This window comes from Sciurus carolinensis, chromosome 5, assembly GCF_902686445.1.
Source record: "Sciurus carolinensis chromosome 5, mSciCar1.2, whole genome shotgun sequence".
Lineage (NCBI taxonomy): Eukaryota > Metazoa > Chordata > Mammalia > Rodentia > Sciuridae > Sciurus > Sciurus carolinensis.
Window position 1 is genome coordinate 26,078,268 of NC_062217.1, and position 19,947 is coordinate 26,098,214.

The 19,947-nt window shown below is 45.5% G+C and overlaps 1 protein-coding gene across 4 annotated transcripts in view; it reads left to right on the forward strand.

The window, feature by feature from the left end:
- Mtus2 (microtubule associated scaffold protein 2) overlaps nucleotides 1-19,947 on the forward strand; it is a 380,442-nt gene that overhangs the window by 354,596 nt on the left and 5,899 nt on the right. For 3 of the 4 annotated variants that reach the window (XM_047553964.1, XM_047553965.1, XM_047553966.1), the window contains 5 exons: nucleotides 3,170-3,384; nucleotides 10,692-10,797; nucleotides 14,432-14,505; nucleotides 17,602-17,700; nucleotides 19,193-19,312. In XM_047553964.1, the coding sequence (XP_047409920.1) occupies nucleotides 3,170-3,384; nucleotides 10,692-10,797; nucleotides 14,432-14,505; nucleotides 17,602-17,700; nucleotides 19,193-19,312 (614 nt within the window). Of the gene's footprint in view, nucleotides 1-3,169; nucleotides 3,385-10,691; nucleotides 10,798-14,431; nucleotides 14,506-17,601; nucleotides 17,701-19,192; nucleotides 19,313-19,947 lie in introns of those variants that run through there. The other variant, XR_007108842.1, reaches the window with a different exon arrangement.

Here is a 19,947-nt window from a genome sequence, read left to right on the forward strand (position 1 = left end):
CAACTATAGCAAGATCCTATCTCAAAATGAAAAAAAATTTATAAAGGACTGGGGATGTTTCTCAGTGGTTAAGCATCCCTGGAGTACAATCCCCAGGGAAAAAGAAACCTGTAGAATGGATTCTAATTTTGCTTTTGCATTTCAAAGTCATGCTTTTAAGTTAAAAATGTTACATTCTCTCAGTAAGTCATTGTCCTATTATTTGAAAAATTTATATTCTCAGATACTTAGGTTCTAGGGATTTATTATGGTAGCGTTAGCCTCTTAATATACCAGTGTTTCTCAGTGATAGAAATAGAGAAATGATGAAAGTAAGATTCCAGATGCTTTCAATGCTTTCAAATTAGCCTATATTAATCTCCGTCTTGGGCATACATTTTTGAAGGTTTACCAGGAGCAAGAGGATATTTATTTCTTTGGGGACTCCGTTATTGGCTCCTTTTACCTTGGTGCCTCAGCTGCTTTTATTACCCAGTAGCCTTCAATATAGGGTCATTAGAAGAATGTAAGTTTCACCTCTCTTGAAATGTATAATACCAAGTGGGAATTTGAGGATTCGGAACTCTGTGCAATATGAGATTACTTTGCCACTTTATAGACAGCAAAACTGAGGCCTGCACTGTTCATGATTTATTTAAGACGACAGTGCAGTTCAGGGACAGTGATAGAAGGAAAACTGATATCTGTGAGTTCTCAACAGAGTAGCAGGTCCATGAATCATCTTGCCACTAAATGAATAAAACCACAAGCAAAACCGGAAAGTCTAACCACTGGATACCATGACCTTCCAAAACCCAACGTTCACCTTAATTATTTTAGGAATTTTTAAGATATTTTTACCCATAAAGCATGCAAACAATAATTAGGATATTATTAATTATACATTGTTATAGTTGATCAAACTTGGTGAGGCTGGACTTGAACTTGCAATCCTCTTGCCTCAGCCTCCTGTGTAGCTGGGATTACAGGTATGTGCTATTGTGCCTGACTTTTTTGGTAAAAATTGTACTGAGATATGGTGCTTACATACAATTTACCCATTTAAAATACATAATTCAATGACTTTCAGTATATTCGCAAGTGGTATAACTATCACTAAAATTTATTTTAGAATGTTTTTGTCACTTCAGAAAGAAGCCTGTATTCTCATCTGTCACCCACCAATTCTCTCATCCCTGTCATTTAAATTGTGAAAGACAGCTTTGCTCTCTGAAGCAGCTGTATTACCTATAAGCCCACCAACAGTCCCAGTTTCTTTCTTGTACATCAGAATAATCTTTTTCAATCTTATACATGATGACATCATTTTTATAATATCCTTGTAAACTATTTCCAAACTTTCTGTTTGTGGCTTTTGTTTTTACTTTTACTAGTTTCTTTATTTTTTCTGATGTTGGGGATGGATCCCAGGGCCTCATGCATACTAGGTGAGCATTCCACCAGTGAGCTAGGCCCCCGGTCCTAGGGTTTTAATTTCAATAAAAAAATTGTTTTTGAAAATCTCAATACTAATTGTAATGCTTGTTTACAGTGTAAACCAACAAAAGACTTTTTTGAGACAGTATTTTTTTCACCAACATTATTTAAAATCATTAGCATTAATAATTTGCTTGGGATTTTGCTTTTAAATTCTCTGTAAACAGCACACCCCTTTCTACCTGCATGTGGAGTAGACACCTCCTGCCACCTACCCTGGGTAGACCCTAATTGCATTGGCAGATAAGAATCCCCATTAAGTGGTGAGACATGGGACTCTAGGCTAAATGAAGCCTTTGACCACAAAGGCTATTGGGGACAGTGTAAGGCTGCTGGTCTGGACAGCTTCTTGCACACTGGTCATACAAAAGTGAGATGCCTGTACAATATCTACGCAGTCCACCGCTCATTCCTCCAGGGTGATAACATAATTTAATGTCCCTCGTGCTAACTAAACTCTTTTAGAGTTGAATGTGGCGAAGAAACCTTTGAAAGAACTGCCTCTATGGGGTGGGACTTTGGATTAGGTGTTTCAAATGCTGTCTAATGACCCTGGATGTGTGTTCCTGATCACAGGCCGCCACACTCAGTGTAAGTTACAGTTAACCAACGGATATACTTACTCACTTTATTTTAAAGTAAGTGACAATGTCTCTGTAGTTGTCATCCTACAGAAGAAAGAAGAGGTGCTTGATCTTTGTAGAATCTAGTGCTGTGTGTGTGTGCACCTTCATATGTGTGTGTGCATGTGTGCATGTGTGTGTCTGTGTAAAATCGACTCCATTTGACCTAGACCCTAGGTTGCCCAGATCCTTTTCTCCTTGGAAGCAGGCTTGCAGGTAGGAAGAGATTTGAGAAAGCAAACACTTGCCCACAGAAAGGGGAGGCACAAGCACGGAGGCAGATCAGGCCTATGGGAGGACCTGAGCCTGGGAGCAATGGTGACTGTCCTTGCCTTGTGCCCTGCCGGCTGCTTGCCCACTGCATGCAAGCTGTGATCTGTGATTACAGCCGAATGCCCATGCCAAGGGGTAACGAGTGACTAATCCTTTCCCCGACTTCCTGAACAAACTGGTGGAGAAGAACAGATTCCTCTGAAAGTGTTGTTCGTAAAATGTCAGGTTACCTGAAAGGAAGCCACCACCTTCTCTGAGAATGTCCCTTGGGCATGTCCACCAGGAGAGAAGAGCCATAGCATGAGGCTCCATCCTGTCACTAGAGCCATGGATATGCACACAGCTCTCAAAGCCTGAGGGACCTAACAGTCACTCTTGGCCCTTGTTAAAGGGTTAGGTCCTGGGATCCTGGCCCAGGGGCTCTGCTTTCCCCAGAGTGCACCTTACACCTGATTTTTGACAATCGCCCACCATTTTTGATGCCCATGGTCCATGGAGCACCTGAGAAGCTACTCTAGGAGTGGGTTCGCAGGCTTTGAAGTCAGAAAGCTCAACTTTGCCTTCCCAGCAACTTCACCCTCTGGGCAAGTCTCCACAGTTCCCTGGGCCCTGGTTTTAAAATAACATCCAGGGTCTTTTCCGAGGATTACATGTGGTTTTCAGGAGAAGCCAGGGAATCCTGCCCTGTTTCTGGCCTTAACCTTGGCAGTCGCAGGGTGGAGGTTAGCGCACGGCCTGGGTTGAGTCCGGTGGGTCCCTCCTCCCCAGTGTGTTAAGAAGAGCTTATTCCCTGCCAGCCTTCAACACGGCCAAATGCGAGAAGCTGCAGAAGGAGAAGGAGGACCTGGAGCGGCGGTTTGAGGAGGAGCTGCGGAGGCTGGGCTGGCAGCAGCAGGCCGAGCTCCAGGAGCTGCAGGAGCGGCTGCAGGGCCAGTTCGAGATGGAGACGGCGCGCCTGCAGGAGGAGCACCACAGCCAGCTGCTACGGATCCGGTGCCAGCACCAGGAGCAGGTCAGTCACCCCCGGCACAGGCTCTGCTGTTGGCCAATGCAGGGCACAGGCGAAGGGCAGCCAGTGGCACATGAGCAGGAAGTCCTCCTCAGTAGGTGAGCTTGTGACAAGTTCATTCTCCAACTACACTTCTTTCTGCTGACCCTCTCACCTCTCCGCCAGCCTTAGGTGGCCTTCCTTGCTCTTCCTCAGGGCTTTGCACTTGCTCTGCCCTCTGCCTGGAATGCTCTCCCTCTAGAGATTGCATGGCTCCCTCTCTCCCCTCCTTCTAGGCTTTTCTCCAACATCATCTTCTCAGTGAGGTCTTTCCCTATCTAAAATTACACTTCCTCCCCACTTAATGCCAACGTTTCCTGTCCCTCTGCCCCTACTGTAGTGCTTTTTCAGTGCTCATGACATTCTAACATATTATAAATTTTTTTTTGTCCCTTATTTATCATCTGATTATTCTGTGAGGGCAGAGACGGTAACAGGCACACACGTATTCAGCCCTGGTTCTGCACCAGGTATGGCTTTTAACCCTTTATATACAGCAGTTTACTGTTTCCTTCCTGTATCACCCTACCTGGTAGGTACCATATTTAGCCACATTTTGCAGGTGAAATAACTGGGTCCCTGGGTCTAAGTAAGCTGTCAGGATTCAGAGCTGCTCATTGGAAAGCCACAGTGGAATTCTGACTGGCTGCCTAGTCCATGCTGCCAATCACTAACTTAGACTTCTCTGCCAGGTTTGTACTAGATCTCCACACCTGGAACTGTGCCTGTAAAAAGTAGGCGCAAAACATGCATCTGTTAAATGAAATAATGAATTCCAGGAGTTAACCTGAGCCCAACAATCCTACTAGACAGGGAAATTCATCCATGGAATAATGAGGAATGATTCCTTGGGGTCCTGTCAATGTGAAAGTCAGCAGGAGCAAGATGTGCCACTCCATGGCCATTACCACTGTGAGCACTAATGAGAGAGACAGGTGGAACCCAAGCCCAGCAAATCTACTTCCACAAAAACTGCTCTGTGCTTTTCTCTTCTTTCAAGTTCCTGAGCTCAGATGCCTTGATACCCGCCTTCTAACTGGTGATTATATGTTCTGCTTATCATACACCCAAGGAAATTGACATTCATGAAGAGTGCCCTTTAAATCTCAGTGACACTCAGGGTAGTGCTTCATGGCCCTTTACTTATCATGAACCTTTAAGCTGTCTCCCGGGGTCGCTTCCAATCAACAGCCCAGATGGCAGTACCATGCACCACCTCCCTGCTGCCCCAGAGACTTGTGGATGCTGAGGAGCACAGGAGTCATTTTAAAGTAATAGAAGGTACCATTATTCTAAAAAGAATCTCTTGCCTCACAGTATTTTATTTGATAGAGCAAGCATCTCAGGTTAGTCTTTCTCCTTTTCTAGAGACCAGTAAAATGCAGTGGTACCTCCCGGCTTCAGGCATTTAGACATAAGACTAGGACATAGACGAGGTCGCAGCTTAAGTTACCTGCTGGTGCTAAAAGTGGAAACTCAACTCTTGGCATCCTGCTGTTCAGACTGTCTGAGGGCAACTGCTGGAAGTAGACTAAGCACCTGCTGCCGTCTCTAGTCTCACCTGGTGCCAGTATCAAGTTGTCCTCTGTCTCTACCCCTGGGCTACACAGCTCGACTCTCACACAGAGAACGTGTTTATAACTGTGTTTACCAAAGACTTCTGATCCACAGGTCTGGGTCTGTTGAGAAGATGCCAAAAGTTGGAGGTAGGCAGGAGGTGGTGGTTGCCGGGTCACTGCTGAGTGAAACACTTCCACTGGCAGACGCAGCCTGGGGCCAGGTCCTCTCCTGCACGCGCCGGCAGGTGTGTCCTACCCTGTTCATTAAGCTGGCTCCCAACAACCTTTTGGAGACTTCAAACTGGAAGGAACTGAAAGGAAAAAGAAGCCCTTCACTTCTGCATTTGAGAATTACATCCGCTACCTATGTATATTTTAAAAGTCCTCAGTCTTCTGGGGACTCTGGTTCTGTTCTTGTTAAAACCATTTATTTATTTACTCCCCTATGCCAAGAATATTTGAGTACCCACTGTGTGCAGAACACCATGACAGGGTACGGCAAGAGATACAAGGGTTCAGAAAATGTGGGCTTGGTTACTTCATAGGGGCAGGATAAGTACCCAAGGAACACAGATGACGCACTCAGGCATTGACAGGTGACTTCCCACTGTGAGGACAAGGGAAGGTGGCAAGGTGGAGACAGCACCCGCATGCTTCATAGGTTCCAACAGGGACCCCGTGGTTGGGGGACCAGCAATTCAAGTCTCTGAATGATGCAGACCCCCGATTCTGTTCCTCCTGCCAAAAGCTCCTTTCCCTGATCTTCAGCTTCTGCAGCAGAGCTTTCAAGAGGTGAGGAGGTGAGGAGGAGGAAATGCACATCAGGTCAAGACTCAGCTTTTTAGATGGATTAAATGCTCACAGGTCCCATGGGAGAAGAGCCCCAGTGGATAACTGAGGTGGAAAATCAGTTACTCCAGGCTGGACTCGCCACCTTGGGTCTAAGGTCCTTCTCATGGACAGCCACATATGTCAGTGCTGGCCCCGTGGATAATGGCATCTCTGTCCTTCTCAAGCCTTAAAAATCAGGTTAACCAGTCTGGCCTCTCCACAAAACTCAGTGTCCCCAAGACCAGCAGCACAGGGCCAGGGGCCTGCCTCAGTTCTGACATGTAGCATTTTCTGAGTCTTTGGAACTTATCAAGGTTGGGACTTGCTCACCAAGGCAGGCTGACCTCTGGCTTCACTGTAGGATGTGTCTTTGACAAAACCAGTTGAATCTCCTTCTTGCTGAGCCATCCAATACCTCAAGGGGCAAGTCCTGTCTCCCTGACCAGGGTCTTTCCTCAGAAACACGTGGAAATCAGTTGGAGGACTTGCAGAGCTTCCACGCCCATTGAATTGGACTTGCTGTGCGGAGCCTGTCTGGGGGCTGTTTTTGATGGCTCCTCAGATTTCCCTATGCCATGCCATTTGTTCAGGGAAGGGCAGATCTTCCTCAGCCCAGAGGACCTTGTATCTTGGCTTTCTTAATTGACTTTAAAAATGTGATAAAACTCTGATTTTATTTTATTTATTTTTTGGTACTGGAGATTGAACCCAGGGACACTCTACCATTGAGCTATATCCCCAGTCCTTTTTATTTCTTATTTTGAGACAGAGTCTCACTAAGTTGCCGAGGCTGGCTTCAAACTTGTAATCCTTCCGCCTCAGCCTCCCAAGCCACCATGCCTGGCTTAGAATTCTGAACTGTGATGATAAAGGTGTTTAAAAAATCATATCTCATTCTATAGCAATCTGTGCATTAATAGAAGACACATTGCCACAGATTCCCATTTTGAAGCATTCAACCAGATCTTCACTGTAAACACGTGTGTTTCTCCTTTTCTCTCTGAACGTTGTTCCTTCTCCATCCAACTTCCAGTGCTCCATCCTGGGCTGCCGTTGGTTGTTCCCCAGAGCCTGGTATGCAAGGATGGAACTCGTGACCTTTGCCCATCCCCCAGGACCCTTTGGCCGTGTGTCTTATACCACGACCTGCCCCAAGGCACTCACCTCGGGACAGCTTGTAACTGGATGCACTGTGAATTCTGCTGCACTAAATAGAAGCAGAGATTTTTTTCTCCTTGAGTAGTGTTCATCCTTTGGAGTTGAAATTTGCTTCATCTCATATCCAGGACATCCCTCCTTAATGAAATCATCCTTTTAGACTAAATGGCAGGAACAACATCCCCATGACTCCTCTGAATGTAGAGACCACTTGTCTATCATCTTGCATTATGTCTCCTTAACCTGCCTGTCCAGCAGGCTCCCAGCTGCCATGCAGAGGAAACCACATTCTCTATAATCAAATAGAATGAGGTCTCCGGGGGCCTCACTTTCCCAGCATCCAGCACAGGAGCTCCCTAGGCTGGGAGGAGGCCCTGCAGGGGAGACGGAGCCTCTGTGGACACCTGCCTGGGTGGTGGGCTGTAGAGGGAGCAAAAGTCAGAGGGATGAAGTGAGACTGGGAGCCCCAGCATGGCTAGCCCCCTGCTCTGAGTTGATGTCCAGGACAGCATGGCAGCAAAAAAGTGAAGGAGGGTCTCCCAGTTATTGGGCAAAGGAAAGCTCCAGAGAGAGTAAGCATGAGCCAGCATCCTCTGTCTCATCCATTATGGGACATGTCTGGGAAGAGGACCGATGGGAGTCTAATCTGGTTTTGTTTAATAATAAAAGTCTAGATAATATAGAGCACGTGCTTCTTTATTCGAAATGTAAGTCTTCTCTAAGTGAATTACTAAAGCTCCAGATAATTAAATTTTGCAAATGGCTAAATGAAATAAGTGCACAGGGTGGTTTTCCAACCATTGGCTCTATTTTAACCAGCCCCGCTGAATAGCAAGAAGCAGTGGGAATGGAGTCACCTCACATGGAATAGCTGGTTTTCTGAACAACTAGGGCTATTTGATGGGCAAATCGACAGACTCCTCCAGGGTGCAGTTTAGAACTCTGTCTTTGTGGAGGAAAGCAGAGGATGGGCCAGCAGTAGTTTAATGGAGGCTGTACCCGCCATTCTTACAAAAAGAGAAGAATGCTTCAGTCAGAGAAAGCTTGCTATAGGCTGGCAATGGTTTCGTGCCTGTGTCTCTGATTCCCTTACTTACCGTGTTTGACTCACCTGTGTTTTCACTGTATAAACATCTTGTGTTATCTAAATCTGCTCAGATACCTTCAGAAGGTTTCAGGTCTTCTCACACTGGGAATTCTTACTGGTTGCTCCATGACAGTGAGCCCCTCATCTAGAAAGGAATCAGGAACCATAGGAGGAGAAGTCACAGTGATTAAAACCATGGCAGGAAAGGGGACAGCCCAGAGTGGACAGCATCTCTTCCTCATTGTGGGAACATTCCTTGAAAACCATCAAGGTGCATAAAAATTGCTGAAAAACAAGGATTATTGCATTTGACTTTGAGCTCATGGGCTCTCATTGTTTTTTTTCCAAACATACTGGTCATTCCTTTAATTTAACTTTTAGATTTAGGAGATCAGTATTTTGTTCATAAAAGCACATCCTAGCATCAATAGTGAATATACCATGCCCTTATATCATCCTTAATACATTGGAATGGGGTATTCCATTACAACTAAATCAAAGACATGCCTTCAAACAAACCATAAGGGCATTTATTTTAGCCACAAACAGAATGTAGTATTGCCAATTGGGGCATGTCCACCTCCAAGGGCACATGGATTCTTCTGGGACTTAGTCCTTCCATCTGTCCGTCTTTTCTGAAATCTCCCATGTTGACTTATGTAGGAGCCCTGCAAATTAGAATCATAGTGAGGACCGATGAAAGATTTTTCATTATACTGAACTCTGTAACATCTCCAGATAATGTGTGGGTACTTTTTTTCTACAGAGAGAAGAATCTACTGTGCGTTTAACTGACATCTGTAATGGAGCAGAAAGAAATGATATTTCCTTTTTCTTTTTTTAGCCATTGATTTATTTTCCAACAGACTGAAAGGCTTTGGACAAAGATTCCATTAAAACCTCATATAAACAGGAATTGAACAATTAAATACTGTTGTAATAAGCCTTTCTGCTGAGTGGATTCATAGCTCTGAGCCTGAAGTAGAATATTGTTTAATCAAGAATGTCCAGTAAATAAGAGTGAATTATTATACACCAAGTTCACTTTCACATTGAGATGTAGCTTTCCCATGTAATGCTATGGGCTCCACTGTTGCTTTTGTCCATTGATTTGTCCCATTTTAAAGAATAAAAATCTCACTTACCTTAAAAGGAAAATCACTACATTTTTCCCATAAAACTATATGATCCACAATGGAAATCTAGCATCTTTAAGTGAAAATTCTCTCATGGGTTGATGGCAGGGTTCCTTCTTCTAGATCACAGAAGAGATATGAATTATCTCCAGAGGATCTTGCAGAGGTGGCTGAATATTACCAGAGAGAAGCAATGGGTTTCTAATTGGTCCACCAAGGTGCTTCAGGACCTGGGCACACTGTCTGATTCTGTTTTCAAATGGCATGTTTTCACACATTCCTAGGTCGTGAAATAAACTTAGTGGCTTTTAACTAGCATTCTGTAAGACAGAATAAAAATTTTAAAACCAAATTATTGTTAAGTAGGAAAAGTATTATCTTGTGACATTTTGGTTTCAGATGTGGAGTTGTGCATGCATGTACATGTGTGCTGTGTTGCAATGCACAGTGGGATTTTTTTTTTACAGTGGGTCACCAACAAAGAATTCAGATAAACATCATCATATTGTGTATTATGTCCAGGAGAGATTTTCTGTCCTAGGGAGAGGTTGTTTTATGCAATTACTCCAGTAAGTCTTACATTTGAAGTTCAACAAAACTATAGCCAGGATAAGGAAAACAATCAACATGGTAGGCAAGATGATGGATAGAGATTAGCGGGGTACAAGAATCAGGAAATGTGAAAGTTTAAAGTCCTGACTGCCTACACGACTTGTGAATAAACTCCTGAAATATGCCTTCTGCAGGGCATCAGCAGCTCTTCACAGAAAGGCTCCAAGTTACCCATGTTGGAGGTCCAAATTGTAACAGGGGAGTTTATGTTTAGGAACTTGCAAACTCATGGAAATCTGCTGGCCTCACCTAGGCATTGAAGGAGGGATCTAGTGTTACTTGATGGTCTTACTTGGGTAGAAGCCACAGTGGTGTGTTTGAGAGAACTTCACCTTGTGGTCAGGCAGACCTGGACCCCACTGCTAGCTCTGCCATTCACTAGCCCCTGGGCAAAACATTTTATACCTTTCTAAGTCTCTGGTTCCTCATCTATAAAATGTGCATAAAAATATTCATTCATAAAGTCTCTGAGGGTTTACCCACAGCACGTAGCTTACTAAATGTTAGTTTCCTCCATTTCAAAGGGAGGACATTTTTCTTTTCTTTCTCCATCATTGCCTCAGAGTGATTGGTGCAGAAGGAAGGGATGGGAAGGGGAAAGGGATAGACCGGAAACTAGACCAGGGCTCTGCAGAAGTGAACGAGCTGCCATCTTCCTTCCAACTGCCAGGTTGTGGCGGTGACTCCCCCATGACTCAGAACTGCCACATCATCAGCAAATCCTGTCTCTCCCTTGGCACCAGGTTGAGGGTGACTGTCACCTGACATGCAAGGCCACTGGCCTTTTTCTTCTCATTGTATTGAACCTCTGTTTTCCTAGCAGTGCAGAGGTCCCTGGCAACCTCTCCCCACCTCTCTGGGTAACGAGTAATTGTGACTTCCCTTCAGGTGGAAGACATCACCGCCAGCCATGAGGCTGCTCTCCTGGAGATGGAAAATAACCACACAGTTGCCATCGCGATTCTGCAGGATGACCATGACCACAAAGTCCAAGGTAGCTACCAGCCTTGTGTGCAGCAGAGAGGGGTGAGCTGTGCAAGCTGAGCAAGGAGCCCTCCTCTCCCTCCTTTCTTTTCTTTTCTTTTCGGTTCCTCCTTTGTGTTGGTTTCTGTGAAAAGAAATAGAAATTAAGGATCCAAGTAGGGCTAGGGATGGATCAGTGATAGGGCACTTGCCTAGCCTGTATGATGCTCTGGTTTGATTTGCTGCACTGGAAAAAAAACATAAAGGACCCAGGTAACTATTTCTCTACTCCAGGGCAGTTTTTCTTAACCTTGCCTAAACACTGAAACCCCCTGGGAAGCTATAACAAAAACAGATCTCAGCTTTGTTGCCACACTCAGGATCCTGATGTAGTTGGTCTGGGCTGTAGCAAGGGCATCAGAATTTCCTATGGCTTCTTGGGTGGCTCTAATATGAAGCCTAACTTGAGGACCACTATTCTGAAGTAGGCATGGTAATCTTGGGCTTCTTCTTGTGCTATGGCCTTAGAAAACCAATTGGAAACACCAGTGAGGGGGCACTTTTCCCGCACGTGTGGTACTCTCAGGGTTGTGGCAACATCTCCAGAGTTTGTACTCCTTGTCCACATCCACCATATGTATAAATTGAGTCCCCAGATCTTTATTTCCACATTTTCATAAATGAATTATCTTCGTGCTGTGGTTTGGTTGTGGCTTATTTGTGTGATAACAGCTTGGTCCCCAGTGTAGCAATAGAAGAGATAATAGAATCATTAAGAAGTTGGGTCATTGGAGGTACGCCTGCAGGAAGGATTGTTGGACCCTAGTCACCCTGGCTTTCTGTTCGATGATGTGATTTTCTTGCAGTACTATGTGTTAGTCAACTTCCTGTCACTATAACAAACTACCTGGAATAATTAACTTAAAAAGAGAAAAGGTCTATTTCAGGTCACAGTTTTGGAGGTGGCAATCCATGATCAATTAGTCTCATTGCTCTGGGCCTGTGGTGAGGCAGTCCATCGTGGTGGGAGTGGGTGGCAGAGCAAAATCACTTGTCTCATGGTCAGGAAGCAAAGGAGAAGGAGAAGAGGGAGAGGGTCTCCCAATCACTTTATAGGGCATACCTGCAACATCTAGAGACCTCCCATTAGGCTCTACTTCTTAAAGATTTCACCATCACCACCTGGGGACCACGCATTTAACACATGGGCCTTTGGGGGACACTCAAGATGCTATGGAATGCTCCTACCTAAGGCCTGCATTAGAGCTGAGCTGATGCTATCACCATGCCTTTAAACCTCCCAAACTGCGAGCTACATAGAACATTTTTTCTTTATAAAGTTAACCTGCCTCAGGTATTTCATTTTGGTAACAAAAAACAGATGAATATAATTATACTTAGGTTTTAAACAAGTCATAAAAATAATATTAGTAAATTCTACTCAATTTTTTTCATTGGGAAAGAAGAAGCCTTTTATACTTTCAAATGCATTTATATTAATATATGCAACTTATTTTTAAAAATTTCCTCTGCCTTTGATTTTTTTCCCTCAGTCAGCTGGTTGTTAAAAGTATATATTAAAAACAATGAAATTTAACAATGGATTAATAGTTTTTTAAAATCTGAGAATTAACATCAGAAGTTTTTATTATTAAAATAGTCTTAGTAAACAGCAAAACCCACAGGGCAGTAATCTATTTTGTGTTATTATCTCCCTCAAGCACCAGTCCCACCACCTCTGGGAACTATTAGTAAGTGAAAAAGTCCAAGCAGAAGGCAAGAAAGAATGGTTTCCTGAGAACTAGTTAAATGTATTACCTGTGTCCTTGGAGTACTAGTCCCTACGGTTGACTGCACATTAGAACAACTTGGAGAGTTAAAACAAACAACACACTCATATGTACCTCCCTCCTCAGAGATTCCAATTCAATTTGCTGTTAGGTTCAGCATCAGGAGTTTTCTGAACTCCTCAGGTGATTCTAACATGCAGCAACATTTGAGAACCATTGTTCTAGAGCACAGTATTAAGAGAGGACAAACTGTCATGACCTTGAAATAAAGAATGACATTATGGGGGCACATATTGTATAAGAAGCCATGGTTTATGTCATCTTCAGAATAGATATTGGATTTTCCTTCATCCTGGGGTTCTGGGGTCATCTGGAAATGCCCATCACTGCACTATAGAAACCTGGTCTCAGGAGAGGAAAGAAGAATGCAGATGGTTTGCTAATCTATGACGTTGCCTTTTGTTTATGGATTTTCACATCAATAAACCTTGTAGATTATTTTTCTCACAAATGAAATCTTATTTAGATACCATATCCAAAGACTTTGAATTATATATAACATCAGGACAATGAGGGTATATGTAATAATGGCTAAAAGCATCATTATTATGATTAGGATGATGCCCTCAATGACTCTTAAAAGGAATCATTTAGACAGAAGCAGGTAGACCAGAAGGCTACTTGGTTCTATGTCAATGAAATCAGCACAACTTCTTTATTTTCCCAAATGCAAATTTTAGCTATGGCAACTAGATTTCTTAGCAACCCTTACCACAGTTAGTTAAAAGATTTGGATCAATGGAAACCACAGAGTTTTTCCTAATTGCAGTTCATTCCAGCCAAAATGGTAATTGCTGGTCTCCAGTACTCACCTATTCTAAGCATATGATCCAGTCTGATTAATGACCTTTCCTCTCTCTTGTTATAACATGAAAACAAATCGCTTGTATAGCCAGAATGAGATGAATTTCACCCAGCTAATAAGACTCTTCCCATCTGGAGGAAAATAGAATCCATTTGCTTAATAACTCCTACATGACATTTCTTTCTGCCTAACTTGCAAATTACTTCTGGGATGACACATTTCATGGAACAGAATTGCTGCAAACCCTCCAAGAGGAACCAGTTCAATTAGTCTTTCTTTCTGTCCGAGTGTCTTCACACTGGATCTTTGCTCAAGCAAATCCTCAGGATCTGTAGCTCTGAGTGTGGCCCAGAGGCCACCAAGGGGTCCTTGTAGGCCCACCACTGGTCCCGTCCATCCCATTCATTGTCCAGCAAACCAGGCTGACAAGACAGCTGTTCTGCAGGACCACTGTCCTTGGAAAGCTCCTCCCTCAGTCCCCAGAAAAGTCCTGGGAGGCAGAGAAAATGGGTATTTAATGTGAAGTACCCAGTTATTTTAACGTTAGAAAAAGTGGAAGATCTGATGAGTACTGTGAACAAAGGATCTGACCTGGCCAGGCTGGTGGTGCCGTAGGATGCAGAGTGTGTGTGTGTGTGTGTGTGTGTGTGTGTGTGTGTGTGTGTCTGTATATGTGTGTGTCTGTGTGTCTGTGTGTATGCATGTGAACATATATGTGCATGTGTGTGAGAGCACATGCATACATGTGCTCTGGTTCCCTCTTTTCTCTTCCCCTTTTTTTCTCTCTTTTTTTTCTTTCTACTTCCTTCCTGCTTCTGTATTTCTTCTACATTACAACCCGTCACCACCTACGAGCTAGTGGAGGAGACTCTTTAGCCTTGAATCTGCTAAATCCAGGAGTTATTTATTTACCTAAAGTTATTAGCCTTCGTCTGCCAAGAATCTTGTTTTATCCTTTCCAAAGGAAAAACCAACTTAACAATGTGATGTTAACAATATCTTCACTCCAGAATTGATGACTACCCATGAACTTGAGAAAAAAGAATTGGAAGAAAACTTTGAAAAACTGCGGCTGTCATTACAGGTTAGTATTTCCTTGATTTTCTTAACTGATACCAAGACAGCAGCAGCAGCAGCAGCATTCCTACTCACAAACATTTATCCAGTACCAACTGTATACTAGATTCTGATCTCAACACTAGATTACACAGACAAATAAGACATATTCCCAACCTATTAGGAATAGGTTGTCTACTCGGAGAGCAGTGACACAAATAGTAACAGACAGCAACCAGAGGCAACACGTAATCGCACCAAATGAGCGACACAGTTAGTGCGCACTACTGAAGTGCCGTAGTTGGAGATAGATGAGTAACTAAGGCGTGTTTGAAGAAAGGGAGCACACAGGGAAGAGAACATTCTAGGCAGGGGCCTAGGTGGTGCAAAGGGGGTTGACTCCTGGGTCACACTCTGGAAATTTTAAAAGGGACTTCCGTCACCTGAAGGTGGGCAAGATGAAAAATGCCCCTTCTGCCTCTCACTGCCACCTAAAGAAGACGTTGGTCTCAGATGCCAGAGGAGCCACCTGGCTTCCTGTTGGTCTCCCAGCAGGTGGCAGGCCTTCCAGGTCACATGCACCTCCCTCCTCCCTTTCAGAGGCCCAGGGCAGCTGCTTCTGTGAGAGGCCAGTGACAGTCCCAGCCCGATGGAGTTGCTGCCTTGCAAGCAATGGGCAGGGGCAGGGGCAGGGGCAGGGGCAGGGGCAGAGAGGGGGCAGGAGGACCAGTTTCATTTCCGAGTGTAGAAAGTCTTGTCATAGTAAGGTTGTTTTTACATATTAGGAACACCTGTACCTAGAAATTGTGGAAGATGATCCCCATAACTAATGTACAAGCAGGAATTTTGCTTCTTCAATGTGGGGTTCCTTTTCCCTGGCAGTATACATTGGGCAGATCCTGCCCCACCCAGAAAAGAACCCAGGGTCATGGAGATACCAGTGTCACAGGTCTGGAGTGCTCTGTTTGGAAACTTTAGAGGGTGGGGTACAGCTCAGTGGCAGAGTTTGCCTTGCACGCGCAAGGCCCTGGGTTCCATCCCCGGGAACACACGCACACACGCACAAACACAGTTTTGTTTCATTGTTTTGTCTCTCCTCTGCCACTAACAGCAAATGGTCATAATTCTGCATATTTCAGTTATGACTCTTCCCCTAGCATAATCCTTTTGTCCTGAAGACGATTCAGTGTTAGGAGTATGGAGTTGCTAGATCCAACTTCCTTGGGGTATTGGCAGCTAGAGAAATAGCTAGTTTGGGCAGTTAGAGCTTTTGAGCTTTGGGTTTTGCTGGGCCTGTTCTTCCTGGTTTTGAGATCTTGGCAATTCCATAACTTCTATAAATGTTAGTTTACTCTCTTGTGAAACGGGATGACAACAGTTCCTCTCTCAAGGTGCAAGCAGATTACGGGAAATAATGTGTGAAAAGTGAGTAGCACTACCTTGGCTCGTGCTAAGTACTAGTAAGTAGCAGCTCTTGCTATTATAATAGCTGCAACCGTTGTTAAATTTATTATTGTTGTCATTCTTGTTATCATGCCATCTGTTGACTTCGGAGTGGCCCATGCTGGGTAGGACCACCAACTGGGTCTTTGTGTCTCAGCCTGACACAAAGTGGCAACCCAAGTTGAGAAACAGCCTGTCTTGTCTGATTATTGCAGAAGCGTTCTGTCGCTGTGGGTCTGTTTTGAATAATGGAGAACAAGTCAGAAAAATCAGTTTGGTATTTTAGATCCATCCTGAGTGGTAATTGTCTGATGCTTTGCTTTTTTAACAGTGGGAAAGAGTTGTCAAGGAAGTGCTTCCTTGGATAGCTCTGGCGAGCTTTGGCGTGAGCCTCATGTAGCCACAGAGACATTTTTATAGGCACATTTTGGGAGGCAGCTGCAGCAGCACAGGGGACGTGCTGGGCCCCGTGGGGCCGCCCTGGGCTGTGATTTCCATGCGCTTGTCAAGTGCGTGCAAACTCCCACTGACAACTCTATTGCTCTAATGTATGAGCATTTGCATTTAATGGTACCGTAGGGAGTTTTATTTCTTAAAAAGGAAATGCAAGAAACTGGAAGAAAGGAAAAAGAAAAGAAAGAAAAGGGACCTGCCCAGGGATATTTGCAAATCGGGGCATTTGCCAGGATGGATGAAGGAAGCAGAGCAGCTAGCTCTTTACACCAGGTCACTGTGGAGAGTCACAAAATTTGTTTACCCTGCTCCTACTATTTGGTGGGATGGGGGACCCTAGTCCTTTGCTTTAATATTACAGAAATGGTGTCCTTGGGTGGAGGACTTTGGAATACTCAACCTGAGTGAGCCAGAAGAATGAGGTTGTCCTTAGGCATCATGAGAAGCCACTGCCCGGCATCCTTCCCTCACCGTGGTGATGAGATCCATGGCTGAGGTTGGGTGGGAGGGGTCAGCGGAGTTTCCTCTGCCCTGGGAGCTGGGAAAGGGACTCTGTGACTCCTCGAACACACCTTTGTTCCTTCAGTATACACTCAGAAAGCTGCCTGTTGCTGGCGTGTGTTGGGGGCTGAGAGTGTCACTCTAGTGGGGAGAGGGTAGGATATGCTGGGTGATCGGCTCAGAGAGTGACTTGTATTGAGGACATGCTACCTAGCCCTGAGGCCAGAAGGTCACTTGGGGCCCAGAAGGTGAGCAGGGAATTAGCGAGAAGTGGCAGAGGAAGGTGCCACCAACCAGGAAGCTGGAATGTGACGTGCTAGAACCTCGCCGGCTCTGATGTTGCATGAAGGCATGTGCCCTTCACCTTGAGGACAGTGGGGGCGTAGCTAGCGGGTGGCAGGTTCAGGTCTGCATGCTAAAAGAGCAGCCTGCTGTGGCCTGCAGGCAAAAGAGCAACCAAGGAGTGCTGGGACTAGGAAGGGGCCGCAGAGGTGCCTGGGCCTGGGTGGAGGGAGCAGGAAGAGCAGAGTCGGTGGGTCCAGGGACATGAGAAGACAGGACTGATCAGTTGCTGACTTGGTAATGAGAGTGTTTGGTGGCGGTGATGGGAGGGGTCTCAGGGCAGAGAAAGAAGCTCAGGAAGGTGTGAAGCTTTCCAGCTTCAGTTTTATAACTGAGAACAATCCTTTGCAATCGACTAACTGCGCAAGTATGTTGTTACTTGCAGGACCAGGTGGACACCCTGACCTTCCAGAGCCAGTCTCTGCGGGACCGAGCCCGACGCTTCGAGGAGGCTTTGAGGAAAAACACCGAGGAGCAGCTGGAGGTAGTCACTGCTGTCCAGGCCTCCCGACCCCTTGGAGGCCCTGGTGTCAGCAGTCCAACCCAAGGACGAGGCCTCTGTGCAGATCCGCTGCTGCAGTGACAGTGGATTACGACCTCCCTGGGATGCTTAAACAACGCCTGTCAGCGCTCTCCCCTGAGACAGGCCGCAGCTGTGGGCTTCTCCATTAAACTGCCATTTTTTACCAAATCCCACAGCACTCCCCAGACAGGGTCCCTAGGCTCCTGTGATGTGAACAGTCTAGAAACTCCACCCCAACCAGAGGCCCCTCCATCCCATTCTCCCAGCTGCTCTTGAGGCTGTCCTCCCCTCCATGACACCAGCTGAGGCATGAATTGAGGGAAGATTCTTCCAGAAAACCTAGAAACCCCCTTCCCTCTAGTGGAGTGCTGCCAGATGAAATGTTGAACACACAGTTAAATTTGAATGAAGGTAGATGAAGTTTTGAGGACAAGTATCTCCCATGAAATATACTAAAAAATGTTTTTAAAGTTGTTCCTCTTTGTTTTAGTCAGCTATTTTGCTGCTGTGACTAAATGATCTGACCAGAATAATTATAGAGGAGGAAAGGTTTATTTGAGGGCTCATGGTTTCCAGGGTCTTAGGCCACAGAAGGCTGGCTCCATTCCTCAGGGCTTGAGGTGAGGCAGAACATCATGGCGGAAGAGTGTGGCGGAGGGAAGCAGCTCATCATCAGGAAGCAGAGAGAGACTCCAGTTGCCAGATACAAATTTATGTATACCCCAAAGCCACGCCCCAATTCCCACCTCCTCCAGCCACACCCCACCTACCTCCAGTTAGCACTCAGTTAATCCCATCAGGGATTAATGCACTGATTAGGTTAAGACTCTCAAAACCCAATCATTTCTTCTCTGAACCTTCTGACATTGTCCCACATGTGAGCTGCTGGGGGACACCTCACATCCAAGCCATAATAGTCTGAAATTCAAATTTTGCAGTTTCCCTAGGTTTTTATTGCTTGCCTCCATGAACACTGCCCTAACATGCCTTTTTCTTAAATGACTTTTCTGCGTTTTAAGCTACTTTGCTTTTTTCCCAAGTAGGAGGGCAAGACCTCCTCATGGGCTCATGTAGCATCTACAAGGTCCCCAGTTGCCTGGTGAATCAAGTTGTCTAGGAAAATGTTCAAAGGCAGCGTTGGATTCTTTTTGCCCCTGAGCCTCCATCTGGGCGTGGTGGCAGCATCCAGATTTTCCAGTGGATGACAGCCATGACAATGGTGGTGTCTCACAGCTCCCCACCACCCAGAGCTGGGTTCGAACGAGAGTTCTCAGCAGGAAACCAGCAGGGCACCTTGTCTGGGAAGGCTGCGAGCCTCCTGCTCTCTCCCTGTGCTGCAGCTGCCCCCTGCGGAGCTCAGTACAGGCCCAATCTAGCTGCATTCACAGCCTAGGGTCCTGCTGGGTTTTTCGAGGGACACTGGCAAACAGCTCCTTGCTCTCTGCTCCTGCAGATTGCACTGGCCCCTTATCAGCACTTGGAAGAAGACATGAAGAGTCTGAAGCAGGTGTTAGAAATGAAGAATCAGCAAATACACCAGCAGGAAAAGAAGATTATTGAGTTGGAAAAGCTGGTGAGTTGGTGACTGACTTGGGAGACAAACGGGTGTGGTTTTCCTACTGTTGCCATTGATGTCCTCGACACTGACAGTGTTCACCCAGGCATGCCCCTTCCCTTCCTATCAGTCACACATGAGCAGAAATTCCATAGCTGAGCCCAGAGGCCATTCTCAGGAGGCCAGGGGTTCTGGTGAGGAATCTCAGAGGTGTCCTGACTCTGTCCATCTCTGGGGCTTCCCGAAAACTGTGTAAGCACTAGGACCTCTTTCATCCCTGAAGAATGTGTCACTGGTGAGCCCGCACAATGGAGCCTCTACCACTAATGTGTGCCCAGTGTTGTGCAAAGCATTCGTTTCCCACTCCTGTTCCTGCTGTGCAGCCTGCCTTGTGCGGGGACTGGTCATGCTGGGAGCAACAGCCGTCTTCCTCCTCCAGGCTGGGTTGTCTGCCTGGGTCGTTCAGCAGCCATTGGCTTAGTCTGACAGTTCTGAGCCATGTTCCAGGCTTTCTGCAGACATGCCCCCTTCTCATCCCATACACTTTTCCAGGCAAACGAACTCATTTGCTCACTTCCCTTCCTGGGAGCAAAGATGAGGGCCAGATGGTATCCATTGCTAAAGATCAGGGACAGAGGCCATAGGGTTCCCAA